This window comes from Gambusia affinis, linkage group LG12, assembly GCF_019740435.1.
Source record: "Gambusia affinis linkage group LG12, SWU_Gaff_1.0, whole genome shotgun sequence".
Taxonomy (NCBI): Eukaryota; Metazoa; Chordata; class Actinopteri; order Cyprinodontiformes; family Poeciliidae; genus Gambusia; species Gambusia affinis.
In genome coordinates, this window is record NC_057879.1 from 18,777,891 (window position 1) to 18,797,140 (window position 19,250).

General features: G+C 38.6%; 1 protein-coding gene across 9 annotated transcripts; it reads left to right on the forward strand.

Annotated features, from left to right (window-relative positions):
• Window positions 1-2: 2 nt before the first annotated feature.
• On the forward strand, window positions 3-15,929 carry oprk1 (opioid receptor, kappa 1). Of its 9 annotated transcripts, none has more exons than XM_044133454.1 (6): window positions 3-33; window positions 1,029-1,135; window positions 10,442-10,675; window positions 10,799-11,113; window positions 12,419-12,771; window positions 13,896-15,928. In XM_044133454.1, exons 4-6 carry the CDS (start codon window positions 10,869-10,871, stop codon window positions 14,432-14,434), a joined length of 1,137 nt encoding a protein of 378 aa, XP_043989389.1. In that variant the 5' UTR covers window positions 3-33; window positions 1,029-1,135; window positions 10,442-10,675; window positions 10,799-10,868; the 3' UTR covers window positions 14,435-15,928. The 9 variants fall into 9 exon arrangements, with proteins under 9 accessions (XP_043989389.1, XP_043989395.1, XP_043989387.1 ...); XM_044133460.1 differs by lacking the exon at window positions 3-33 and adding an exon at window positions 290-632 and having other exon boundaries at window positions 10,799-11,098; window positions 13,896-15,929; XM_044133452.1 differs by lacking the exon at window positions 3-33 and adding an exon at window positions 292-632.
• Window positions 15,930-19,250: the final 3,321 nt, after the last annotated feature.

A 19,250-nucleotide genomic window follows, 5' to 3' on the forward strand; every position in this document is an offset into this window, starting at 1 on the left:
GCTGTGGGGGAGGGATGTTTATGTGCTTAACTGGTAGGACTCCCATGAAGCAACAGATCTATGTTTCAAAATCTATGTTTCATTATATTTTTCTTTCTAAGGACACTGTTCTGAATATTAACTGGGATTTTCTGGTTCATGCATTCAAATTGCTCAGTCTTGACATCCTCATCTGTCTGGTTTAGCTGAAGAAACCTATTGTTGCCTCGGTCTATCGATCAAATCCTTTTGCTCTTGTATCTGTGGGTCAGACGCTGTCCGTTCCCATAGCGACAATCAAAACAAGACTCTGCCGACAGCCACCCAGCACGAAGTTCCATTTAAGCCCCCATCGAAAGAGAACCGCATATGCACATGTGCCGTCCCTGCTTTGCTCCTCCGCCCGACAGTGACGCTGTTGTCTGCTGCAGCAAAATGCAGATTTCCTCTAAGTCCTGCTGCGAAATCAGTGATGTTGTGTGAAAACTGGAATTACTCTATTTGAGAAGCTTCTTTCCGTGTAGCTCATGGCCGAGTGACAGGTGCCCAGTAATAACGTTCCTGCTGAGCTCTGTTTGCATGCTACAGGCTGCAGGGAATTACTCCTAAAGAAAACGGTCTGCGCCCAGCAAGCCACTGTTGATGCAGAACTAGTAAGAAATGTATAGCTCTGAGTGGATTGTTTAAAGATTATGAGTGCGCTCACATCCCTGTCATTAGAAAGCAATGATAGGAGAGCTTGTTTGTTTCGTGCTGATTGGTTACAGTGCTGTGTATTTTGTTTTTAACTGACATTATTGAGCTGAAGTTAGTAGAAATGTTATTTGGCCTTAAATGGGGTGGTATTATGTACTTTCTAGGCATATTTTACAGCACAATCAAGTAGCTCTTACCTTCAGTTGTCATACAAATGCTGCATATATCAAACATAACTTAAAACAAATTTGACAACTTGAAGTTGCCCTCTGTCTCTTTAAGAAACTCCCCTTTCTGACACTGTGACTTCAACATGTTATTAAAACAATGTTTCTCTTTTTGCCAATATAAAGGTTCTTCGGACTCAGTAGGTGTTTGCTGATTGCTGCTGCCACTTGTCTGGAGAAGCTCTGTGGAAAAAGGGGCTCTGTGAGGTGAAAGAATCAAAGCAACATTTCAGGTATTCTTTTGATCATAGAATAACATGATATAAAGTTTTAAAAAGTCATTTTTATACAATACCTCAGCCACCCCTCGCTCCTCCCCTTTAGGATTGCAAAACCTATTTAACACCATGAGCAAACCTTTCTGTGGGTTAGTCAACTCAAAGAGCTTTCATCTTTGGAGACTTGTGAAACACAATCATTTCTTCTTTTTCTTTTTACGCCGGTCATAGCAGTTCTTTGCAAAAACAATTTCCCTGGTAAGCTTGTTGCCTTTGGTGACTCAGTAAGACCAAACAAAGGCAGGTCAGTGGTACATCAGTGGGTTCTTGCAAACACCAAGTTACCAACTGCTTTGTTGGTTATGCAAGATTCACACGTGTGTAGCGTCTTAAAAATTCACTTGTCTGTTGTGACAGAAGTTTTGAAATCTTAGGTTTCTGAGAAAAATGTCCTTGTGTCAGGTAACATTCAGAGAGAAGCACCAGCTGTAGCTGCTCATACCTTTTTACCCATAAGCCAACAGTGCTTATAACTTGCTCTATTGTACAGTTCAGTGACCGCTCTTCTTCACAGAATATTTCAAATGCTTACAGCTTCCTGTTCATTTAGATTTAATACTATTACCTTGAAAAAGATAATAAAGTATGTATTTTCTCCTTATTTGTCATGCTAAATAAAACCAGTTAAGAGAAATGAGCCTATTTTAGGTCTGCTTCAATGTTCTCCTCTCTCTAACTGAAAAAGAGAAACATTATCATTTTTCAGCCTTGCCACACTGCCTCTTGTATTTTCGAGTAGTCTACTTGTTCTAAAAGCACATCTTTTTTGTTCCTCTTTGAAATTTGCTGTAATCATTACACACTGAACCCACACGTACCGCTGGGACACTCATCCTCAGATGTTTTGGTGAATGCCGTGCTTACAAGTAATAGGCCACGCTGACCAGCAGCTGGCTGTTATGCAATCACAGCTGCATGGGACTTAACCGTTCTACTATTTTAACCCTCGTATGAGACTTTGATGTCGTGCAAAACTCTGAATCATTTCATGTAAGGATTTTCTTCTATTGCTATACTCTAGACCAGGGGTGTCAAATTCCAGTCCTCAAGAGCCGGTGTCCTGTAGTTTTTAGATGTGCCACAGGTACAAAACACTGGAATGAAATGCCTTCATTACCTCCTCCTTGTGTAGATAAGTTCTCCAGAACCTTGTTGACGACATATTTAGTCTATTCAAGATAGTATAGAGAGTTCATAATCTGTACTCTTTTGGCTGAATGTAGTTTTTAATTTCCACTTCAGTTTTATGCTTTTAGTTTTTATTCAAATGTATTTTCTTGTTAACAGAGACTGAGTCCATTTTAATTTTGTGTTTGATTGATTTGTTTATTTTGTGTACCAGTTCCAGTGTGAAGTGTTCTTTTGAAAATTAAGTGTATTTATTTTTGGCAGGATGTGCTTGCATTATCATGTCATTACCACTACATCCTTTTAAAATGGTCTTCAAACAATATTATCGTTTATCACAATAATCTTTGAGACAATTAATCTCTCAGCAAAATGTGTTATCGTGACAGACATAGTCAAGACACAGAAAATGTTCTCCACCAATGTGTTCAAGGAGGTTTACATAAAAATGTGAACTGACCTGTGTGTACATCATAAACAACTCACTTATCAAGTGCTTGGATTTGGTCCTATTTGTTTGATCCTCTGGTACTTTGGTGTGTTTGTCACAAACCGGTCGCCTCAGCAGTGTCCAGCGCTGCAGCTGAATTGTCCGAGAAAACAGTACATGCCGATCACGACTTGAAAAAAACAGAGAATCACACAGAGCTGAGGTGACCGGCCATCTGGACGCCTGGATGTGCAGGTGATGATCTTTGTGAAGCGGGACAGCGTCTGCATGCAAAGCTTCACCTAAGTGTCAGGTGGGGGACAGGCTGCTGCAATGACTGTACCGTTCATACCTTTATATCTGATGACATATTGAGTAGAGGATCATCACACCAGAAATAACACATTGGAAGGTGTGACTGGCTCTGTTTATGTAAAGATTAAATACAAGGAGGGGAACTATAATATTTCTTGGTCTTTGTCTGAGAAAATTAACACTCATTTTAGAGCCAGGAATCTAATTGCTGCCTTGCCGGCTTATTGATTCAATATATCTGCTCCAGCAGAGAGAATTAAATCTGCATCAGATTGTTTTTGAAAGTAATGAAGCCAGTTTTGCACTAAACATACAAACAAATTCCATGACCAGAGAACTGAACACTTTCTATAGTTTGCAGGAACTGTGATACAGTATCTTGCCAACCAATTGAAGTTTACCTTTTAGAGATACAAGAACTATAATACAGCCTATTACAGCAAAATAGATTGAAAATTTTGTGTTATAAAGTTCCAGTCAAAGTCCAAACCTAAATACGATTGGGGATATGTGACACAACATTGCAGTGTATAACTTTTACAAAAACGTGTCTTTTAATATATATGTTTAAACTGTAAACATGTTGTTGTAACAATGAAGTAGATAATCTGATAATCAAATAATCTGTGAAAAAATTGACCTCCTCTACCTCGTCTCTGAGATACTATTGCCAAAGTATCTCATTATTACTAAAGAAATACACCGCTTCCAGTCAAAAGCAGCCAGTCAGAGCTAGGAGGAGTATCTTAGTGCTGTCAATCAATCTCGTGTATGCGCTGGCGGAAAAATAACTAACCATGCCAGGAAAACAGTTTTTCCACTGTCATCGGTGGCTATGCCAGCATGTGCAGCCGTGGCAGGCTCTCCTGACAAGAAGAAGCATAGCAGAGAGTATGGGGGAGGATGTGAGTGACATATACACAAGCCTGATTGACAGTGCTAAGTCCCTCCTCCTGGCTGTGTTTGTTACTTATTATGATTTGTATCTCTATAGATACAAATCACAATGTATCACTTGTATCAATGTATCTTTTTTTTTGGATTCCTGCAGTTCCTGCAGTTTTTCCAGGGTTTGCAGTGTTCCCAGGGTTAGGAACACTGCAAACAGATTATTTGTCTTACAGTAGACTGTCATTATATGGTAACAGTTTTAACAAATAAATTAAAAACCTTTTATTTTTAGCTTAAGTTACTGTGGCTTTAAGCTTCTCTTCTCCAACTCTTGCATCCAGTGTGACTGAACTTGAGATATTTTCTAAAGAAGAATGGGCAAATACTTCAGAATCTACATATCAATCAAATGGTGGATTTACAAACTATCGATTCAACGGGCTGAATGCTGCAGTGTTTCAAAAGCATGCATAACCTTAGTCCCCTTTTATCACCGCACAGACATGCATCATCCACAGAAGATGCTGCTTTTGATGCCAAATACAAAGTAGTCATTAAGGAAAACCTGCAGCGACCTGAGAGTTCAACAATAATGATTCACCTGTGAGCCCAGACAAAACAACCCTATGGGCCCTCCAGGTCTGTTATTGTCCTTGAGCTGGAGCGGCTTTGTGGAGCAGGTCACAGATTAACACCACTCTCACCCCCATCACACACACATGCACACGCACATGCACACCTCTTCCTTTAGTATGTCTGAACTTAAAGGGATCCTTCAGGATGGAGGAGGTAAATATGTATTACTGCAAGACTACAAAACTTTTAGCCACAGGCTGAAAAAGTTTCAAAACCTTTTCCAAAAAAAATGTTTATTCTCAGCAATTTTGGATTCCTTGTTTTCAAGAGGTGAAGCATCTAATTTGGTAATGATTGGTTTGGAAGTGGAGGTGATTTAAAGCAAAGAAATAGAAATAAAAACAAGCATGTTTATGAAACCTCTGTCTCCCCTTTCAAACGCTGATTGATTATTGATTGATTGTGATTATGCATCAGGAAATTCTGAATATAATTTGTTAACATTAGTGAAAAAAACGAATTCTTGTAAATACAGTCATATCACAAAACAAATTTATTATGCTTATTTAAAGAAGCAATTTACCAATCTTCCCTCAGCTTGAACATTTGCACTTAACAAAAAGGAGTGCATTAAAATGCACACCTCCATCCCCTGTGAGTGCCACATCTCCAAAGACATATAGAGGCTCTGCTAATGGTATAAAATAGTATACAATTTTGGACTCCCAAATGGGTCCTGGTAAAGTGTTTTGAGCATTGTGCAGTTTTATAAAAATGGAACCAGGATGAGGTTTTATGTGAAGATTGTGTTTTTATTTACTCTAAGATGTATATGCAACAGAGTGTGCTGCAGAGGCACTGAATGGCTTTGAATAAAGTCATTTATTTATTTATTTTCTGGCTAAAAATGGAGATAATGGCATAAAGGGACCAACTATCTCCCTCACTGAAGTATAAAATATACAGGCCTTTATTCTGCATTACTCAACAGGGAATTTAGAATCAGAATCCTCTTGTTACATAGTGATGAGGACAGACAGTCACATTCTGTTGTTGTTGTATAAATGTATACATTTTGTATCATAATTTATGAGAAACTGCATACATTGTTTGGGTATTATGTTTAATTTCTTAATTTCCCTAATGTAAGAATCAAATGTTTTTATCAACTCAATGTGTTCAACCTACATGCTTTACATTTTAATAGTTAGTTGCTATTGAAGGTAATCAATATCATCTGACCAAAGATACTGTCATCTTTGGTCAGATGATATAATGTTGTATATTCAAATGTCAACAGTATTTTAGGTTTGATTGTGTCTGAAATGCCTTCCAAAGTTGTTCATGCTGCTTTAAAGCTTTCACGGTTTGTCAAGTTGCAACCAAAAACTTCAATATATATTTACTGCTATTTGAAGTGATAGTGTGTAAATACAGTTGCCAGTGTTTCAAGGTACATCTTTATCAACTTTTCCCATCTAAAGATAAATTTTTTTTATCAATTTGTCTTAATAAATTAACTTGATTAAATGTTCAAGCAGCATTTTTAAAGTCTTACCATAGATTCTCAGGACTTTAGCACTGCTGTTCTACAACATGAATGTGCTTCATTCTAAATCATTCCAGCCCTGGTTGGATGTCTGTGATGTTGTCCAGTTGGAGGGTGAACCTCATGTTTTGATTGCTTTGCAGTATCTAATAGGGTTTTTTTTCCAGGATCACCCTGTATTCCACTCATCCTTCCCTTTTACTCTGCCTTGTTTCCCATCCACTATCGCCACATGGTTGCTTAGGAGGAGGGCTTGCTGAAATGTCAGCGACTCAATGGAATCAGCTGGAGTCCTTTAAAGGAGGAATACAACATATTATACAGGCACATAGTGTCATTTCATCGCACAATCAAGGAACTATGTTACCTTGAGTTGTAATCAAAATGATGTGTATATCTAAAACAACTTAAAATACATTTGACTTGCATCATAGCCACATCTGATGCCTTGAATATGGCCTCTGTCTTTTTAAGAACTTCCGACCACTTTCCCCTTCAGTCCATCATGACAACAATGCTTCTCCATGCCGTCCATTTTTGCCATTTATAACCATTCCTATAGGAATATTGTAGTTTGTAAGCTCAGTAGATGCTTAGTTCCACCAGGTGTTTGCTAATTGGTGCTGCTGCCAGTCTGGTGAGGGGCGGGAGCTCAGGTGAGCACTGAAGTTCCAAGAAGGAGCTTGGGTTAAATGGGCAGCACATTGAATGCACAAAAAATTAGCCAACCCCAAATGGCTCAGGCATTCATGAATGAATCAAAGCAACACTCCAGGTATGTGTTTGATGATGGAATAATATCATAACATTAAATAAAACTCAGAAAAGTCAGTTATGCATAATACCTGCCAATGTTTGACCTCGTCTTATAACTGGATCAAACAGTGTGTACTTGGAGTTGAGTGTGTCTGCTTAACTGAATTATGTTGATTGTTTTTATTGTGTATTTCTATACAACACTCGAAAACAGTCTGAACTTTTTATATTCCTCAGATGACATTTGTTGTGAACTGGAAAAATGGAAAGAAAATTTAATGAAATGCTGAAGAAAAGCGTTTCCACACGATGATGCTGCTAAGTGTATAAGTGGGCGCACATTTCTGAGTGCACTGAGGTGAATGTGCCTATAGTGTGAGAGGTCCATATGAGTAGAAACCTGCTATGTAAATTCAGTCCATTTACCATTCAACAATAGCCTCCCTATTGCCACTTATATAAAAACCCGAACTTTAGAGAATATTAATAATAGATGTCCTGTCAAGGGTAATTTAAAAGTTTTCACTACTTTTGCTTTCCTCCAGCTGTACAGAGATCAGTAGCTCTGAAAGTGTGTGGATTCACCACTTTTCACTCATTTTCCTCTCATTACTCTCATTTCCAGCATTCATCTGCTCTTAGATCAACAACGTCAGGACCAATAAAATTACCACTCAACTTATTATGGTTATTTTTGGCAACATCAATACCAGGCCAAGCTTTCTGCAGCAATTTTCCTTGCTTCTCTTTTTAATTTTTTGACATGGGAAAACAGATTGGTTATTTTGCTACAGTTGGTTATTGCAACAAAGCCAACATTGATAATTTTCTTAAAGTAAAAAGCTTTGTTCAGTTTAGATGTTGAGGCAATGTTATAAAACAATCAAAAGCATTTCATAAATTTGTATGGCTTTGTGATTTATAAAGTTCTATTACAGAAATGCATTTATCCTGGATGCAGGAAATGATCAATGATGAAAATAATGCATTTAAACAGTTAATGGCGGGGTGTGCTGTGGTGGCTTAAGGGATAACGCAACCCACATATGTAGGCCTTGAGTCCTGGACGCGGCCGTCGCGGGTTCGATTCCCGGACCTGACTGACATTTGCCGCATGTCTTCCTCTCTCTCCTTCCCCCTTTCCTGTCCCCTACTGTCATAAGGGACACAAGAGCCCAAAAAAGACCCCCTTGAGGTAAACCCCCCCCCCAAAAAAAACATTTAATGGCTGCTGAAATACCCTTAAAATAATGCAAAATCAATTATGGAATGCAGTTAGAAATTTCCAACCACTCATGGTCATGAAAGTCATTCCAATTTTGAGAGTTTAATGATACTGTTAAACCTTCTTTTTCTAGCCTGGGCTGATTTTATAACTTCAAGCTTCAATAATTTGCAAACTGAAGAACGGGGAGTACACATTTAAACTTGGTGTTAGCTTCCTACGATCTAAATGGGGTCAAGGTCAGACAAAGAAGATTGCCGCCCGTACTGAGGCTGGTTCTGGTTCAGCCAGAAGTTTCTTCCTCTCCACTGTTGCTATGTCCGCATGAGGGATCGATGTAAAGTCAACAACACAACGCGGGCGATCGTCTGCTGTCGCCACATCTTCGTCTAGGAGGAGTGAATTCTGCAAGTCAATGACTCAATGCAGTCTGTTAAACGAATTTGAGGAATGAACTGAACTTAATTCTCTATTTGATAACTAGGATTAAAATTGCTTGTTCGTAAAATGTTTCAAGACCATGTTTTTTTGTGGATTGGTGCTTTATATAAATGAGCTGAACTGGACTGATTTGATTTTGACCCTAAATCAATTAGAGAAAATGCATTATAAAGATTGAAATTAAATTAAACTTCTTGATATACCTCGTGTATTGACAGTATCTTACAAGGATCTTACTTCCTTGTTTTTAGCCAAATTGAATGGACAGTACCCAAAGTTTTATGAGTAAAGAGAAAAAAGGGCTGTAAAAATAAGCATCGCTACCCTTGACCTCTTTTCCGCAGGCAACATAAAAGCCATTTGCCTTCCTCCCTTTGAAAAAAAAAAAAAGCATTGCTTCGAGTGCCAGAAGAGGCAGACCTGATTGTATCTGTGAATAAACAGACCTTTGGCTCCGCCATATTAAGATTAAAGGTAAACACTGCAACTGTTTCACTGAGTCCCTCGCACAACAGAGGAGGTGAATCATTCGCTCTCAGTTCAAGGTTCAAGTTGGACCTCTGAGGTGGTTTTTTTCTGGATTTTTTTCGTTTGTTGTTTTTTATCAAATATTTGCACTGACAAACAGGGGCCGTCTGACAAAGTTAGGCGAGGACGGTCTTGACAATGTGGGAACACAATGACGAAAAGCCTTTGTCACTCAAGCAAACACCTGGCTGAGATGGGTCTCTAAGCAACTACTGTTAGTGCATGAAAGAAAGGGAAGGGAAACAGCACCTGCTTAATGACGCGCTGGTCGAAACCTGTCTCATATCTCCTGCAGGAAGGAGTAGAGGGGCTGCTCGAGTGGGGAAGCATGTGATTTTAAGTCAAGAGGAGCTTTCTTCATTTAGATCCTCGGTGTCTTTTCATGTTGAGCCTTCAGAGCTGTGACATTGTTGTGAGGGTGGTGTTACGGTGGAGAGAAAAATGGAACTGATAAAACAGGGACAATGATACACATGAAAGAGGCTGTGTGCAACAAGACCACACAGCTAAGAATCTTTGGTGAAATTGGGAAAAAAATAAGGATGATTAAAAAAATGAGTCAGAAAGTGCTAGGGAGGTAATTAAGTCTTTTTTTATTATTATTTTCTTTGAAGCCGTTCCAAATTCCTCCTTGTTTTTGTGTTTAATCTTGTTCGTAATACTTTATGAAATCCTTACCCTGTTGATGAAAGCTGCAATAACACCTCTTAAATTAGGTGCTTTTCTTGCCAAAGTATTCACACGACATACTTTTTACACATTTACTTACATTGTAATCAAAAATAGTGGGAATTTGCTTGATAGAGCAACACAAAGTGATGCGTTTTACAAAATAAAAGTGTTGAAAATGAATTGTGCATCTGTATTCTGTCCCCTAAATTGATGCTTTTTTGAACCTTTCTGTGTAATTACAGCAGCAAGTGATTTGGAGAAAGTCTGTGTTTCTCTTTTGCCCTGCACAAGCTCAGTTAGGCTGGGTTTGTAAAATCAGTGAGCACCTGTTTTTAATTATTGTTGCTGATTCTCAAATGCATTTTGTTTGGTTTTTGATCACACCATAAATGTGCTCTGATCCAATCCCTTCAGTTGTAGCTTTGGCTGTATTTGTAGGGTCATTTTCAAAGTAGATTACAGATCCAAGATTTTTAACATTTCTATGGTAAAAAGGGTGTGAAATTTTAGAAAATCGGTTCTGCTGGACATTTTGGCAACTTTAAGTTGCACAGTGCAAAACAATAAAAGGTTGAAGATTTTTGAGTATTGGGCAGCACAGTTGGCAAAGGTCACAATCTATATGCTATCGCCTGTGTGCGGATTCATTAGTAATGCAAAAATCACTCAAATTTAAGTAAAGTCTGACAGAAGTTGACTGCATAAGATCTGAACCTATCTATCTGCTGGCTATCATATGTGTTGTCTTAGTCGCTGATGTCACTGAATGAGCAGTGCGGGCTTCCAGTGCGCACCTTCGGGCGCGCAGCGGTGGCACAGCCTGTGAATTGTCCTCCTCCTGCACACTCTGCACAGAAACCTGCCGTTTCTGCTCATATTTCTCTACATCCTATTTTCTGGTCGAGAGTTCCCAGAGCTCCTCCTTATCAGCCTTGGTTTCCTTGGAAGGAGCTTTTAGGAGGGGAAGGAAAGGACTAGAACGAGGTAAGGTAGTTTTGCTCCTGTGTGAAGATGTCCTTGAGCGCGGGGCTTTTGCGCGTAGTTTTTCCTCACAACAAACTGAGACTTGTTTAAATTGAAAATGCTACCTTCTTCCGCCCTAATTAGGCGATTCACTTCTTTTCGGGTGGTGAGTTTGCGCCCAGCAGCAGAAGAAGGACAGGCAGTGCTCAGCACCATGGAGAGCGGCGTGGTGCACATTTTCAAAGAAGATCGCTGTCCCTTGGGCCAGCCGGGGCAGTGCGTCCCGAACTTCACCTGGCAGCCCGGCTTGTCGGACATCTTCAACTACACCCCGAACGGCACCTGGGAGGCGGAACCTGAGCCGATGTCACCCATCATCCCCATCATAGTCGCCGTTTACTCGGTGGTGTTTGTGGTGGGCTTGGTGGGCAACTGTTTGGTGATGTATGTCATCATTAGGTGAGTTTGGATGATTGGCATGTGTGTGTATGCGTTTGTGGGTGTGTGTGTGCGTGGGTGTGGGTGTGTGCGCGCACGGTTTTTGTGACATGTCAGTAAGTGTCAGGCGCCCCACGTAGCCAACATGCGCGCACAGAAGCAGCGCGTTATTGTGAGACTGCTGAGTATCTTTTCAGAGGCAGTCATGAATGCTTTCTGTTTAAGTTATTCCAACCAGTACATCACGTATATATATATATATATATATATATATATATATATATATATATATATATATATATATATATATATATATATATATATATATATATATATATATATATATATATATATATTTTTTTATTATTATTTACATATATATTAGATTTTTCTCTGTTTGTCTCTGTGAAGTCTCCTTTGTGGGTTTGTGGATTTCGACTCTATTGAAACAGTGGCATGTGTTTTCCTTTTTATTCTGTTAATCTTTGAACTACCTTCCAAACTGTAAGGATTGTAGAAGCTGCACAGCTTAGTTTTCATTATTAAATGTCATCTGTTCAATTACACGTGAAGTCCTGTGAGAAGCCCAATGCAAAGCTTCGAATACTGGTTCAGATATCAGAAAATGAGGGATGAAAGGACCGATCTTTATTATATTTTTAATTAAGAGTCCACAAGTTTTACTTTGCTTCAGAATTTCTGCAGGAGAACTGAACAATTTAATCTAAAAATGATAACCCCATTCCATTATTACATTGATTGTTTTTTACATTAAAAGAAATCTGGTGTGTATAACTAACACATATTTCTGTCTTACTTACTACAATATTTTCTCAAGAATCAGAATATTGCATCAAAAAAGCACCAAATCCAGGCTTTACCTGAGAAATGAATTTTGTCTAACAGGAATGTTTGTACACACAAACGAGTTGCACAATGGCAAGAATAGAGAGAAAAAGTTATGCAATGTTGAAATGCCTGCTGGAACTTTCCCAAATAATTAAGTAAATTAATCAAATAAATTTTTACAATATAGAAATTGTGTTGTTTTTTTCCATTTTTGTGAGTCAAAGTCATACCTGAAGACTGAATAAATATTTTGCACAACTATTCCACCCTGAAAAAAGAACAGCTCAAATGAACCATTTGAAGGCCTAAAATAATACAGCATCCATCATCATAACAGGGAAAACACCAAATTGTATTAAAAAAAATTTATTCTCAGTATCAACTCTTTAATTATTTTAGCTTTTTACAGTGTACAGTGTAAGTCAGCTACACGGTAACTGCATTTGTACCCTGTGTTTGCATCTTCAACTCCTTCAGATACACCAAGATGAAAACAGCCACCAACATCTACATCTTCAACCTGGCGGTGGCCGACGCCCTGGTTACCACCACCATGCCGTTCCAGAGCACTGACTACCTGCTCAGTTCCTGGCCATTTGGCGAGGTGGCATGCAAAGTCTTCATCTCCATCGACTACTACAACATGTTCACCAGTATCTTCACGCTGACGATGATGAGCGTGGATCGCTACATTGCTGTGTGTCACCCGGTCAAGGCTCTAGATTTCCGTACGCCAGTGAAGGCAAAGATCATCAATGTGATCATCTGGGTTCTGTCCTCGGCTGCTGGGATTCCTGCCATGGTCCTCGGCAACACCAACACCAACAACGGTACATCAGCCTCAGCTCTGTTCCCTAAAGTCTTACTTCGTATTCCAAGAGCCAATCTAAAGTGTAACTTTGCTCAAGAATATTTGACCCTAATTATACTAGCTGACTGCTTCAATTTCTTGAAAAAGATGTTCTTTAATTTTATAAAAGTCTACAAAGGCTTCCGGACTTGACAAGAAAATTGTGACATTTATTTTACAGAAAGCAGTTAGATCACTGACTCATAATTTCAATCTGACCTCAAAACCTTACAGTGCTAAAATGATTTTACATCTGCACTTTAAGAGTTTTTCAAAAGAATGAATCCCTTGAATCTGTCCACATTCTGCCACATTATGACCATAAAGACTCAGGAGATTTGTAAGAGATGCACACCACACTTTTCCTTGTTTCATTTGTGAAAGTAAATCACAAAAATTAGGATTAAATATCCCTCCCCTTCACAATATGTTCTACCGCATACTTTAAGTAATAATAAAATACACAACAGTTTGTGGTTGTATCATGACAAAATGTGAAAGGTTCAAACTTTTGCAAGGCAAAAGCAAAACTTTTTGCCTTTGAGGTACCATGTACTTTTGGTCTGTGGTTCCAGACAAGACATTAGCAGGATGTAGGCTAAACTATCAACACAGCCGACGCGTCAACATGTGACACTAAGGGAACCTGCCCATGCGTCAATATATGACGACTCGGGAGTGAGACTATGTTGAAACTATACATTAATGTAGGGCAGTGATGCCCAAATTCGGTCCTCAAGGGCCATCCAATGATGGCTCATTAGAAGGCCTAAGAAGAACATTGACATGCTGAAAAGATTGTTATTACCACCAGGGAGAGAACTAAAAAGTGCAGAATGCCGGCCCTCGAGGACCGACATTGGGCACCCCTGATTTAGGGAATCTACAAGCAAAAGGCCCATATATCAAAAGATAAAAGGTTCAAAATGATAAAACTTTTACAACATATTTAAAATTGTTGACCGCTGATTTTTTATTTTTTTTTGTAGAAGACTAATATTTGAAATCTCTTTAAGCAGAATACTCTTCCTCATTTTGTGTATTTGTAACTGACTCCTTACTTGTTCTCTTCTAATTGTTCTGTAACTTTTCCATAACTAACAGGAACCACAGAATGTGCTTTACAGTTCCCTGATCCCTACAGCTATTGGGACACCCTGATGAAGATATGCGTTTTCATCTTCGGCTTTGTGGCGCCCCTCATCATCATCACTGTCTGCTACACGCTGATGGTGCTGCGACTGAAGAGCGTGCGCCTCCTGTCTGGCTCACGCGAGAAAGACCGCAACCTTCGACGGATCACCCGTCTGGTTCTGGTGGTGGTCGCGGTATTTGTGGTGTGCTGGACCCCCATCCACATCTTCATCCTGGTCAAAGCGTTGTCAGCCAACGTGCCTGAGACCACCGCTGTCATGGCTGCCTACTTCTTCTGCGTGGCGTTGGGCTACACCAACAGCAGCCTCAACCCCATCCTTTATGCGTTCCTGGACGAGAACTTTAAGAGGTGCTTCAGAGACTTCTGCTGCCCTGGAGGGCGGGGTCATGGTGACTGTCACGGGGTGAGCAGAGTGAGGAGCACGCTTCGGGATCACACCTGTGCCACCGAAGGGAGGGCTGATGGGAGACAAGCCAGGCCCGTATGACTAGCCATGAACATGTCCTCCAGGCCGTACCAGAGCTGGGAGGACTCCATTGATCTGTGTTTGACTCAAATCACTACCACGATCTGACAAGTAGTATCAGTATTGATTAATAAATCCCATGAAAAGACCAAAACCAAGAATGATTTGACCCCACTTCATCTCATTGATATGGAAACTTGATGTCTAGTCTAAAATATTTCAATTCTTTCTTAAGTTGGTTTTAGGAAAGAAACTGAATGAAAGCAACATCTCTGCATGTTCTTTTTTTGTTTTGTTTTTTTTGGTCCAACAGGTTAGGTATGCATTCAATTTATATCAAAATTCAATATTTTGATCCTCCCATGAAGGCAGAATTTAAACCTTTGGAAGCAACCTCCACCTGCAAATCCAACATGTCTGAAAATCACAGTTTATTAATTTGCATTAAAAAGTCCAATCAAATTAGCAACAAGGGATAGTAGTATTTGAACTCTGGTAGTGAAATTATTACTACATTGCTTTAATACACAATTACTACAGTTTGAGAGAGAAAATAAAAATACATTCCCCGATTATTTTAGGAAAGGCATTAATTGTAAGCATTTTTCAGCTTATTTTCATTAGTTCTTAATTGGTCTTTTTGTGATTTGCAGTATAACAAATTTGCAAACTCCTTTTTGGCGATACACCTTTGTGAAATATTCAGTATCTCTGTAACACTGAGAGGACTTCAAGGCTAAAACCAATATGAAAATAGAATATATGTAAAATAAAATACATCTGCACATGTTAAATGAGCACAAAATTATATTGCTGGGTGTAAATTTCTGCTTAGCACTTCATCTTTACAGCTTGGTATTTGTGCACTTGTGAATGTGTGATAAATCCTATTATGTGATACTGGAGGGATAATTTAAATATCAATATGCAGACTTTGTGTTAACCACACACATGGGCAGTGTTCTAGAAGGAAACTTTAATAACCACCAACCTCTGAATTTACACAAGCACGGTACATTTTAGATCTTGTTCATAAAATATATTTGATGTCACAAAGCTTGGCTTATATTAGCTGAAATATGCATCCTGCTTTTTTATTGCAAAAGAATCCTTCCTGAGACTTTCTTGCCTTGCTTTTTTCTTGAATACTGTAAAACAGGGGTCAATCTGACTGAACTGAATTGTGTGTGTTCTAAAAATTAGCTTCAAAGTTATATTACTGAAGTAGTGCTGTTAGGATATTGTTGTGCCTTGATTTTGTGCCTTCATTCTTCTATTAATTTTATTTTTACTCATATTTATGATAGTACCTTGCCAAACTATCAGTCTTACAGTTGATATCCCAACTATTTTAGTCTGTGTTGTCCCTCATATTATGTTTCCTTGACATTTTCAAACTTTATTCATGAACAAAAGTCTTTTAATTTGAGCTCAGCTCTGAGAGTCAAGCATGCAAAAAGTGCCCCTCGTGTCGCATCTGATATTTCAGTGTATATTAGCTTTGGGTGTCAAATGACGCTTTGTAAATGCAGTATTAAGTCAGAATAAATAAGTAAAAAAGTTGGAAATTAGTTTTTTTCCCTTTCTTTTTGGCAGTGTGGCTGTAAAAAACCCAAAGTGCAGTTGTTATTCACATCCATGTGGGTTCCACATAGACACAAATCACCCATGAAATTATTTCTCACCTTACCATGACTGCTTTTTTTTTTTTCTTTTTTTCATTACTTAATTCAGCTCACATACAATGGCAGCGTTTCCATGGTGAGAATGTTGAATGAAAGACGGTGGTGGTCCAAGGCTTGTTCCATTAATTGTCAGGGACTTTGCGCTCTGGCCTTGCAGAGGAATTTGAAAAGAGAAAAAAAAAATTGTCCCAATCTGAGAAATCAAGGTTACGTTAAATCAAAGGCACGAGAAGAAGTTATCCTGAAGGCGTGACAGCTGTGCAACACATAAAAATGTCCAGAGAAATTAGCTTAAGACTTTGTTTTTTTTTTATTCACGATTGAGTCACTGTTGCCAAAAAGCCACCCACATTTTTTCAGTTTCTTTTGAGCCACTTAAATTTTAATCCATCTTTGACAGCAATCACAACAGCAAGATCTGAGTGAGTCGTAACAAGTCATGTCACAATTAAAGGGAAAGAAATTATAATTTAAATTAGTTCAAACATGTTATAATTCTAATAAATAATTTCTAATTGGAATTACTTTTAATGGTTGAAGGTTTTAAAGTGATCAAAGACATTAGGTCTTTGTTCTGTTTTCTTTCAATTCTGTCTATTCTGTGTCTATATGACACAGATTTATGTAGAGAGTTGTGAATGAAGCGCAAAGCATAAGTAGAGCATGACAGTGTGTGGTATGTATACCCATATGCATACCACACAGGTAAGCAGTCTTAATTGTTGCAAAACAAATTAAAATTTAACTTATAATAAAAAAAAAAATGATGACAGCAAATAGGAAGCAACATGAAGAATCAACAAGTGGAAACATGGAACCTGACATAGGTGAAACGCTGTCAGCCAACAGGAGAATCCTTAAGGGGTGACTGGTGCCAAACAGAGGCCTTTAAATAAATATTTCCTGAAGTCACAAAGAGGCAGCTCTGTTGCTCATTATAGAAAACTCTAAAATCAAGGCACACAGTCGGGGGTTTGTGAATATCTCCACTCCTGCCTGACAGCTCTCTAACTGGACAACTCCTAGGAAGGAGAGAGTCCAGCACCTCTCCAGGAGCTTGGATCAAGAGCCCAAGATGTACGTAGAGGTGAGACCAACTTACCTGAAAGAATAGTGACACTGCACATTCCTAAAGCCGTATTACGTCAAGAGGAAGTAGCTTGTCAAAGGCCTGGCTCTCACTTGATACTCAGCTTCCATGGAAGTGGATCCTGGATACATTTTGTGGATACATTTTACTCAATAGAGGGTGCTTCCTCTTGCTCCAGAGGCAAAAGCTTGATCATCAGAATCTCCTGACCCCTCATTTAAAGGCCAATTTGCCCTGGAGAAACCCTATCAGTAGCTGAAGCTTCAGAGAAAATTTCCCTCCGTATCATATGTATGTGCTTACCTTGGTGTGGTGATTCAACAGAAAGTCATAAAATCTAAAAAAAAAACATAAAATAATACCACTACCAATGTAAATTTTCCCTCTCTGTGCCATCATAGCACTTAAATCTCAATTGTTGCTTATTTTACGTAAGAGAAAAAACCCTGAAAGCAACTAAAAATTGACATTGACAATTGACAATTGTTCAATCTTGCTCTGACTCTCAGAGTTTGTTCTCTCACTGTTAGGATCAAACAGTCAAGGTGTTCAAGCTGTTAACTGCAGGTTGTTGTTCTAAGCCACCTGTTTAGATAATTAAAAACCTTCTCGTCTCCCTAATCCCAAATGCTATAGATATGCTTTAGGGCAATTGACGTTCCTTGCATTACATTGATAAAGTGTCATTTCACAGAAATATACCTCATATGAAGGGTCCTATGTATCCCCTTTTGTATACTGCCATCACCTTGTTTCTTGTGTTTCCATCTGCGAGGGTAACTGTGAAGCTTTTAAACTGATTCAGACAGTTGACATTTCCTTTTCCATCAAGATTACGATACAAAAACATGCGTGACACAGCTAAATGAGCCAGGACTCCAGGCTTGTCAAAAGCTTTTTTCATAATAGACAGTTCATTTCATTGATTGGGTCATTCTTTGAGGGTTTCATTAACAAAAGAATTTTTTTTTTAAATAGCTAGTCGACTAAGTGGCTGTACTCAAAAGGGAGCAGATAATTACATAAGGTAGATCTGAAACAACTGAATAAGCGGTAAAACTTTATAAGCATTTGTCAAATATTTTCTCAAGAGAAGAAGAAATTCACTCTGAAATGAACACTTCGGAAACTTTTGAGATCTTTGGGATTACTGCAGCTGAGTGGTAGACACCACCACTCAAAAGCAAAGCTTGGGGCTAAGAGCTGGACCCCTGCAGAGTTTTTCTTTCATCTCAACAATTTCTCAAATCCATGTTTCCTGGAGCAGCTCACAGCCCTATAGGTGCAATCATTAAGCAGAGCCAGAAACGAAGAAATTAAATCAATCCGTTCTTGGGTGAATTGATGAAACTGTCAGCTCCAATCACAAAAGATTACAGCATTTATTTATTTTTTTTCCTCTCAGTGTATGTCTGTCAAGGTGCATGTGAATTAGCTCTTACATGTAGCGGGTTGTGTAATAGATTCTTGTTCGTGTTAAGAATCCGGCAAGCCTCACTTTTCAAACAGAAAACTGTTCCACATGAGGTGCCTGCTGGGTCACTGATTAAAACATATATTGTGAATGTTTTGCTTAGAAGAACGTTTTGTGCTCCAAAAGAGCAGGAAATAAGATTTATGGGTGATTGGCGTTATTTTTTTGTTTCTAAATGCCTCACAAACGTCTTTTTAAATCAAGAGCGCAGTTTGCATGTTACGAACTTGATCTTATAACATTAATATTTGCTTTTGCCATGTCAGTCAAAAGCAAATGTATTTCTGAATGCAGTTTGGTCATAAACTATAAAACCAATAGTCTTTATTTCATTGATTGATTTATACATTGCAAACATGTTGAAATAGTGCTTGTATTTTGTCCATTATGTAATGACTGGAAAAGCTCATAGACTTGTTTGCAAGTCTTTGAAGGCAATATTTGATTTTGTGTCAGATTTGAATTATTTTGGCACAGTTAAAGCCTTTTGCAAACCAAATGTGTCTCCACCAGTGCTGCTGTTTAGACCTGTGTGGTAGTCTTGAAAATGTAAAGCTTGAGTTGACATCTGCATGAAAGCAATGAAAA